The sequence below is a fragment of the Anopheles coustani genome, chromosome 2, assembly GCF_943734705.1.
Source record: "Anopheles coustani chromosome 2, idAnoCousDA_361_x.2, whole genome shotgun sequence".
Classification (NCBI taxonomy): domain Eukaryota; kingdom Metazoa; phylum Arthropoda; class Insecta; order Diptera; family Culicidae; genus Anopheles; species Anopheles coustani.
Genome location: NC_071289.1, coordinates 15,787,393 through 15,796,767, shown reverse-complemented (window position 1 = coordinate 15,796,767; position 9,375 = coordinate 15,787,393). Strand labels below are relative to the sequence as shown.

The window sequence follows — 9,375 nt, the reverse complement described above, 5'->3', positions numbered from 1 at the left end:
AACCAGGTAAAGAATACCACGATAAGAGTACAGACCCTAGTAGGCAATAGAATTTTAAATGAGGCTTCGAAAATTATTCCTGTGATTACCTGATATCCTGCAGTCCGTTTCAGGTTGAACTCAACCCTATGCATGTAAACATGTGGCACATTGAGCCAATGAAATAAATTTACCAGGTTGGTTCATTTTGAAGCAAAACGCTGCACCTTCTAAAGTTATGTTTATATCAAGATTAAACTAAATTTTAAGTGCTTTCTACCTTCATCGATCGGAAAACAATTTGTTTCAAAATTCAACGTTTCAAAATGATATTTATTTCTAATTGAAAAGTGTTTCACAAGTAAAAATAACAGAAAATTAAATCCAATCGTGACTGTCACATTGTTCAAAAGCTACTGTCAACATGCTCGCGCAGGTCTCTGTATTGAAAAACTGCGAAAACGGAGCACTTTGCTGTTTCGTTGAACATTCAAAAACGTACTGTCGGTGAGTTTAGACGTGGTTCGTCTATCGGTGCTCTTTGGTTCTTTTTCATCGCCCTTTCCATATTGATGTAGATACATTTTCAATACCTTTTGAAGAGTGCTTGTAAGAATTTTAATTTTGTAAGAAAAGACATTAAATCGTATCCCTGGACGCTTGATTCTGGTCGATTTCGTACGGGTATGGTAGTAATTTAGAGCAATGCGCATAGCAGGGGGCATTTAGCAGCCAATCGTTCTGCGACCATATTGGAATGGTCCGCCATCTTGCCAACGAGAAGAGGAAAAATGGACGTCATCGCCTCGCTTTAGTTCGGGGACCTTCAACAAGCAACGTTTGCTGCTGAGCTAATTAGCACAATTTACTACCTACTTCGTGCAGATTTTCGTCCGGGGAGATAATAATATAAATAGAACAAAAGAAATATCGATTGAAAAATATATGCTTGCTGCTCAGTGGTTTACATTTGTTACCAAATCCGAGGCCGTTCGCGGACAGATACGAGAGACTTAGAGCATGCCTACGAGGCGTACGTACGGATTTGGAAAGTGCCTCAAACTGCACATATACGGTTGATAAGAATGAGCAATGCGTGCTACAATTTATCGGGCCATCAGCCTCTGCAGTTGGCATAAGTGAAATGATTTTGTAAGGCGCACACGTTAGTTTCGGCAAGGAATAGTAGCAAGCAGTTGTAAAAGTGAAAGTTTTACCCGCTTCCCAAGGCGCCTAAAAGGCCTTGGTTTCGGATGTTGTAAAGGTATTACGCATCAGTTTCCTGCACCGTGGCGGTGGCAAAAAAAAAGTGGACCTCATTACGTAGCGCTAATTTTTGAGTGCCATACGTCAATTGAGCTCCAAGCTGGCTTTACTGAAGCCCCTTCAGAAACAGCGATACGTGTTTTGCGAGTATCCGTGAATGTCGCTAGGTGGCGCTGCTCGGTTCACATTCTTTGAACGTCGATAACGGAAGATGCTTGCTGCTTAGTGAAATTATTGCGATCGAAAAAGAACCAAAGATTCCGATTACGAAAGTGACGATTAGATTGTGATAAAAGTGTGAACTGAAGTTAAGTTTTATTGCATTTTACAGCAACACATCAATGTTGGATACAAGTAGAGTGGCAAGCGAACGTTTATCGTGGCGACTTTCGTCGCAATTTGGCAATTGATTATTAACTGGAGAGAAAGTATAGTTCAGACTCTATATACACACTAAAAATGGTGAGTGTCGTTTACGTTTTACAATTGGCTGCACATGTTCGTTGCGTATGCACAATTTCATTTTTTCGCTTGATTCTTTTTTTTTTTAACAGCCGCGCATCGACCCTTTGAAACTGTTGGTGTGCTTGAGTGTATTGCTCGCACCGAACGGAGGCATCAAAACGGCAGCGGAGGTGAAACGCTTGGCCAAGTAAGTAGAACGCAGTGCCATAACAAGAGTGACGAAAAATGAACTGTCAAGTGTTACCCAAATGTTGTTTTATCTCTTTTCACTTTCAACTCTATAGTTTGATGGCCAAATTTTCCAAAAAGTTAGTGTCCAAATGCATTTACATTCAAATACTTAAATGCACCGATACGGAACTGTTGGGACAGTTCATGCAAACGGGCGGCTGGTCGTTGGTGCACATGTGGTTGGTGGACGGTATTGGTTCGAAGAACTGGCCACTGATTCAGGAGCTGCTGGAACTGTTGCTCTGCTGCCCGGTCGACGTGGAACGATTGAAGATCAACAGCACTCCCCGGCTGGTTAAATCCCTGTCAACGGACAGCGCCCACGAGAGTAAGTGTCTATTGATTGCGAACCGTAGTAGGCGTTTAATAAATACGAAACACGGTGGTGACGTTAAGAGGGGTGGGAAGGTGACAAACGGTGAAAGAAAATCATTTATTATCTGTTTTTTTGTCTTCTGTCTTGGCTAATGTTTACACAGGTGTACGCCTTCTTGCCACGAAGCTTGTCGAGCAGTGGCTTTACATTGTGAAGGCTCCGAAACAACTACCGTCCTCGATGACTGGTCTAAGTCAATCCGAAATTTTGACCACCGCCACTACCGGGTTGGCCGCCATAACGGACGGTAAGACGCCATCGGTGGTCGACCAGCAGAGCGGCGGCATGGGAGGACTCGCTCAGGAGGGCGTTAAAAACGGTCTGGTGGGAACGGAAACCTACCAACATAGCAACGGCTACATCGATGATACCGAGCAGCCTGCTGAAAATGGAGTGGAAGCTGAAGAGGATCAGAATCACCGCCAGGATCAAGCAGATGTCGTGGATGCAGCAAAAAAATCATTCCGCGCGATTGTGGAACATCAGGATCAATCGTCGCAAAAGAAAACACCCTTGGTGCTAAAGATCACCACAAAAAATGGGAAGCAAGTAGTGGCGAAGGTTGTCTCGCCATCGAGCAAGAAAACCAAGCAGGATCTGATTGATCAAATCGATGACGGCGACGAAGACGAGGACGAGGAGGAGGTATTGGTCAATATAGAATCGACCAAAAAGGCCGGCGAGGAGGCCATTTCCGAGCAAGCGGAGAAGCAGCAGCAGCAGCAACAGGATTCGAAGGAATCGAAAAAACTAGACGTTGATGGCAAAGAGGGTGGCAAGGAGCGATCATCATCCTCCTCCTCGAGAGACAAAGATCGACAACATCATCACCATCGTGAAAAAGATCGCAAGGGCAGCAGCAGTAGCGGTAGTCGTTCGTCATCATCGAAATCGTCCAGCGGTGGTAGTAGTAGCAGCAGTAGCAAGCATAAATCTTCGAGTAGTAGCAGCAAGAGCTCTAGCTCTTCTAGTCGCGATAAGGACAAGGATCGCCATGGTAGCAGTAGTAGTAGTAGTAGTAAACACAAGAGCTCGTCCTCGTCTTCATCTAAGTCAAACGGTAGTAGCTCTAAGAGCGGTAGCAGCTCCAGTAGCGAAAAAAACAGAGAAAAAACAAGTCATTCGTCTGGAAGCGGCAGTAGTACCAATAAAGAGAGTAAGGATTCGAAGGGTCATTCGACATCGCCGAACGGGAGCCATGGCAGCAGTAGCAAGCTGGCAAAGCTGTCCCGCAAAGGATCGAAGGATGCAGGCAACGATAGTGGATCAGAGACTAGTGGTAGCAATACCACCGTGAGTGGCTCTAAGTCCTCTTCGTCGGCCAACGGCGGTAGCTCCTCCACGAGCATTCCAAGCAAGAAGGCGTCCATTTCGATTGAAGTGCGCAATCCGGAAAATCGACCAAAGACGGTCAAAACATACAATTCACAATTTCGCTCGCATGGCCTCATCGAGGAGGCACCGCCACCACCATCGCGCAAGGGGTTGAAAAAGCCATCTTCCACTGCGAACTCTGCCATGTCCTCGTCGAATTCGACAAGCGCCTCCGTCGGCTCAACGGCAAGCGGTACGACAACGAAGCGTAGCTCATTATCACCAACACCATCCTCCGGAAAAGAGGGAGGTCCCCCGCCCGAGAAGAAACCGAAAGAGGACCCCCTGGAGCGACCCGGCTCTATCAAACTTATACCTCCAAAGCGTCAACGTAAGTGTAGCTCAATAATGACCCTGAATAATCGGGTGTCTTGTTTTTCTTACCTTTTCTTTACAGCAACCTGGTGTTTCTGGTGGCTGCTGGTACTACGGAGAGGATGGTTGTGCTCGTCTGATGATGTTGGCCAATATGCGGGAAGAACGGGGAAAAACCTCTCAAAGACCAATGGGTTGTTTTCTTCCCCTTGATTGCGTTACGTGCGAGTGAGTTAAACACGAAACCCCTCGTCGCCGGATGGTGGAAGCATGGTTGGTGGCTTCCACCGTTATGCGACTCTCCGTACTCTCTACAATCAATAATATAAACCGGCCACACCGAGCATCGCTTGTCCAGGACGCCATGCCTGCATCCGAGTGTTCTCGTCTACTGCTGTGCCCTCGGTCGGGGAGGGTTTCCCTTTTCTCCTTAGTTCTTGAACTGCAGTGATCGGCAAAGCATGTATCGACGACCACTTATCACGGCATTCCCCTACGAATGCGCGATGGTACTTTATTGACAGGTTTTATTTTTCCAGTTTTATATTATCTACAGTATTTTTAAATGTGTCCATGTTATCTTTCTCTTTTTACCTTAATGGGAGCATCTAATGAAAAGATCAGACGCCTAATGCAACCGAAAAACTTAAACGCGCCACCGTTATTATTATCGAAAACACGTCGATGGTTTCTCTCTATTTTCTCCACGTTGAGATAAAGGGATGCCTAGTTTTCCTCACTTCTAATGATATGTTTTTTGCCATATTTGCTTCGGAACGCAATGTAATATTCCCAATGCCATCCTTAGTATCGGACCTGGGGAAAGTAGATTGAAACATTTCTTCGTGATTCGTTTTTAAAAGAAGAAATAGTGTAATTATTTGGGGGGTTCAGATTGTTTTAATTCTCCCACGACATTCCGTAGTATCGCTTTAGTTATCCCGTCCTTACAACAACTCATCTTACTCTCATTAGTCAGACTGTCTGCCAATAGAAGAAAAAAAGAACAATCCTGTACTAGCAATCTCTTACCGACGTAAGATTGATGCTAAATCCACCTTATTACATGTTAACAGACAACAATGTACTCGAGAGTAAGGGAGGAACAATAAATTCTATCAAAGACCAACCAAAACCAAAACGAAACGCTTACCACATCGTGCATAAAATTATCGAAAATATTTAATATTCACCTGTACTGCTTGAAAAGCAAATGAGAACATCAGCAATGATATAAGCATTTGAATGAGTTGAACATCAGCGATATTTTACTTTTTGCCTGCCTTATCAGCGTGTTTTTATTGACCATAATGCCTATCCTACTGCCAAGGGAAAGCTTATAAGGCTACGGACACACAAAATGATGGGATGACTCATCCGGTTTTGCATCTGTATTACATCCGTATAGGATGTCGTATTCATGAGTCATCACAAACCAACGAAATGTATGTCCATGTACAAATTTTCTTTTACGTTAGAGGGGCCGTATTTATCTTTGAATTTTTGAAGAATCAGAATAACTGATTTGTGTGCTTTTCAACGATGTTTTCTATCGTGCTTTTGTTTGATGAGGTTGGATTGACCCTTCCTATGTATAGTACTAGATATTTTCAGTACATAGCATGTGCATTTTGACGACATCGCACTGTCGGTTTGTAATAAACTCGCGAATGACGGAAGAAATAAGTTTTAAAATAGAATGGTTCTAAATTGCGCATGCTCAGCTAAGCGCGAGTACGCCTTTGGCGTTGTCGATCGCAGGTTGCTTACCTTTAACGTTTCATATGTCGCACCAAGCATATTGATATCCGGTGTTCATGGCTTATCGGCCTGCTGCGTTAATGCAGGCCCGAGCCAAGCTCGCAGTACGGCAGCAAAACACGAAAAATGTTGTGTTGTGTTGTTATAATAACTAAATTCTTTTGAATTGAAATGCAAATTTTGTTAAATGATGCCTCGGGATTCGGCCCAGCGTCATTAAAGGAGATTTACTGCAGACGACTGTTTTGTTACATGCTCCACGTGCGCTGTTTTGACTAAACCGTTAGACGAAGGTCATTAGTGCCAATTTAAAAACGAATCTGCCAGGGCGCATGCTTCGGACGTAAAGACCGTAGCCGAATTCTACCAGTATTGCGTCCTTGAAGCCAATGTTTTTGGTATTTTTTTATAATTTGGTCGTTAACTAACCATTTCTACATTAGCAGTACAACTCAACTGCATGATGCAATTTTTTGTTTATATTTTCGAATTTTATTGCCATCATCCAGAAACAAGTCAATACAAAGGACGCTGTGCTGTTCAACATTCAACCGGGATGTTCGTTAAAAATTGTGTTTTTTTTTAAATGGTTGTGCTAGCACGTGGGGGAGCATAACCCAACTACCTCATGACAAAGTCATATATGCAATTAAACACTTTGCAATGTGGTTATCTTACTACTGATAACGCTGCAACGAATGTCTTTGCTAATGATGAAAGTGTATTAAACAAAAGATAACAACATCCATACATACATAGGATATCACGCTCTACGAGAGCGTGTTTAAACAGGATGAGTCATACGAAATCTATAATCGTCAGCGAATCAACAGTCCTTGTTGTAGGGCAAAATGTATAGACACGATTTGTATTACCTAAGCGCAACACATGTCCGTAGTCAAAGAATCCGTAGAATTGGTTCTTATAGCAGCATTTTTGAGTACGACGTTTTCCCTTTCTGATGAGTCCATTTCGTAAAAAGAACATCTCTGTGTAATAGTAGTATTTTCATTTTTTTTTAGTTTTTCCCTTTTAGTAAAGCAGGCAGCATCTTCGTCCTCTCCGGCAGTCACCAGCACCGGAAAATTCAACAAATCCGAGACTACATATTTCTGTATATTGATACCTATTGCTTAAATAAAGCCAGTCTGCAACGGAAATGGCCTTTAACTGATCATCTCGTTTTTTTTCTTCTTTCTCTTCCATACCTTCTCTCGTACAGATGCCTTGGTCGAGTCGGACATGTTCATGGACGCGCTGTCCGCCACACTGCGCAAGGACGTGAAGAAGCGCAAACGACGCACCAGTGGGTCGGAGAGTTCTGCTCCCGCCAGCAGCAAACCTGCTGAGGGTAGCAAAGCAGATGGCGCTGCGGCCACCAGCACAACGACCAGCAAGGCAGCACCGGACAGTCCGACCGGCACATCGTCAGCGTTGCCCGAAGCGGAAGCGACCACCCCGACGACTCCGACCTCACCGAAACCGACCGTGGTGCCCCCGATCGCGCCGATGTCCTTCTACCGGGACACACTGGCCGAGGAAGACGATAACAAGGATGGTGACGATGCGAAGGAAGCGGATTCGGAAGACACCAAGAAGGCGGCGGTTGATGGGGAACAGGAAAAGGATGGCGATGAGCCTGCCAAGAAGGAGGGTGCTGCCGACGACGAAGACGAGACAATCGTGAAAAAGCCCAAGCGCGTCCGATGCGAACTGAACGATGAGGATGATGCCGACGACGACGAGGTAACGGAAAATGGTGAGAAGAAGAAAAACCGTAGAGACTCGCAGGACGGTGAGAAACAGGAGGACACCGACGACAAGACTGAGCTGATGGAGGTTGTTATGAACGACGTGGAGAAGAAGATGGCCGAAGAAGCGGGTGGAGCCGTTGAGGGTTCGCCCCGGAAAGCAGATGACGAGAAGGAGGAGGAAGAGGCGACGGGCAAGAAGCCACCGGGGCCGGGCTGCGGGCCTGATGGACCCCCGGGAGTGCTGGTGATCCACCGACGCAAGGGTCCGAAGAAGCAGCTCCGGTGGCGCGTCGCGGACGAGCTCGAGGAGATCCGTTACTTCGAGCTGGACGTAACGGAGCGCTGCAACGTGACCAAGTCGTTCACCGACATGAAACAGATGGAGCGCGTGGACGAGCGGCAAAAGTTCCTGCTGGCTCGCAAGGTCGGCTCCGAGGACATCATGGTGGAGCGGACACCGTGGCGACCGCTGCTGCTCGTCGACAACGTGCCGACGGCGCCGGACGGCAGCCAGAGCGTGGAGCGGAAGGTGCAGTTCCAGCGCGAACGGGGATGCCTGCAGGCGCTGTACTTCAACAAGCACATGATACCGGACTCGCCCGTCGAGCCGGACCCGGTGGATACATACCAGACGGCCGATCCGGTGCACATTCCGCTGGAGGATGTCACGGGCAATCCGGACTCGGTGAACGATTTCACCAGCATGCCTTGGCCGGACCCGAAGTCGACCCCACCGCACGAGTCGGCAGCCTTCAATTCGCCCTTCTTCCCGTCGGATCTGCCCCCCGGGGCCGGGTTCGGGCCAGGCGGGTTCCCACCACCGTTCCCGGCGGGTGCTGTCGCCGCCGCCCTTCCGGGACCTGCACCTTGGACCATACATCCCCGACCGGGCGCCCTCCAGCCGGGCATGTTTCCGCTTAATCAACCTCCACCCGGAATGGCCGCTGGCGGTGGTGGTGGCGGCGGCGGCGGAGGCAGTCCCAACATTATTTCACTGCCTCCGAACATTCCGCCTCCGGGCATGTTTCCCGGGGCGACCAACTTCAACGCTCCCCCACCGGATTTAGCCGTCATGGGTGACGGTCGAAGGGCACCGGGAGCAAGTGGGGATCGAGACTACCGCATCGGGCCACCACCGCCCCAGCAGCAGCAGTGGGTCAGCAACAATGGCCGTGCCTTCAGCAACAACAACCCACGCGGCAGCGGAGCACCGGGGTACGGCAGTCGGGGCGGAGGGCCGGGTAACTGGAATCGCAGCGCTGGCTCGACCGGAGACCGAGGAAGGAACGGGGAAGAGGGCCGTGGCAACTACCGCGGACATTGGATGCAGAACACCAGCAATCGGGGCCATAATAACAGTCGAGGCGGAGGTGGCCGGAAATGGTAGCCATCGCTGGAACGAATGAAGGTGGACCAGGCGTACGGCAATGCGCCCGAGCTGGCAGAGATGATGGATACGTCCTGAAATCGAGGAAAGTCCGACAGCGATCGATCTCGTACGAGCAGAGAATTGTGTATTGTACTATATGAAATATGTTGGTTATTTTGTTTTATGGAACTAGAAGTTTAATGAATGAATATGCAAACGAGCGTATTGATCTAGGGTATCGATGTACAGTTTGATACAATCTTAACACTTTTTGTTGAGTGGCAGTGTTGCAGAATTAGAGGGTAAGGGTATATTAAAGTATCGAAGTAGAGTATCAATTCACATTTTGATAAAACCTCAACGCTTTATTATGTGGTGTGCAAGGAAAAACATGTGCTTGTGAAATTAGTAGTGCTCCAAAAGCATTTATGATTATTGTTACAACACCTTTTTTATATTATTATTAGTGTCTTGCTTTACCAAGC

The 9,375-nt window shown here is 47.1% G+C and overlaps 1 protein-coding gene across 1 annotated transcript; it reads left to right on the top strand.

The window, feature by feature from the left end:
• The first annotated feature begins 1,575 nt into the window (after nucleotides 1-1,575).
• Nucleotides 1,576-9,111, top strand: LOC131266740 (uncharacterized). The gene is made up of 5 exons (XM_058269360.1): nucleotides 1,576-1,707; nucleotides 1,800-1,897; nucleotides 1,995-2,269; nucleotides 2,421-4,022; nucleotides 6,990-9,111. Exons 1-5 carry the CDS (start codon nucleotides 1,705-1,707, stop codon nucleotides 8,906-8,908), a joined length of 3,897 nt encoding a protein of 1,298 aa, XP_058125343.1. The 5' UTR covers nucleotides 1,576-1,704; the 3' UTR covers nucleotides 8,909-9,111.
• Nucleotides 9,112-9,375: the final 264 nt, after the last annotated feature.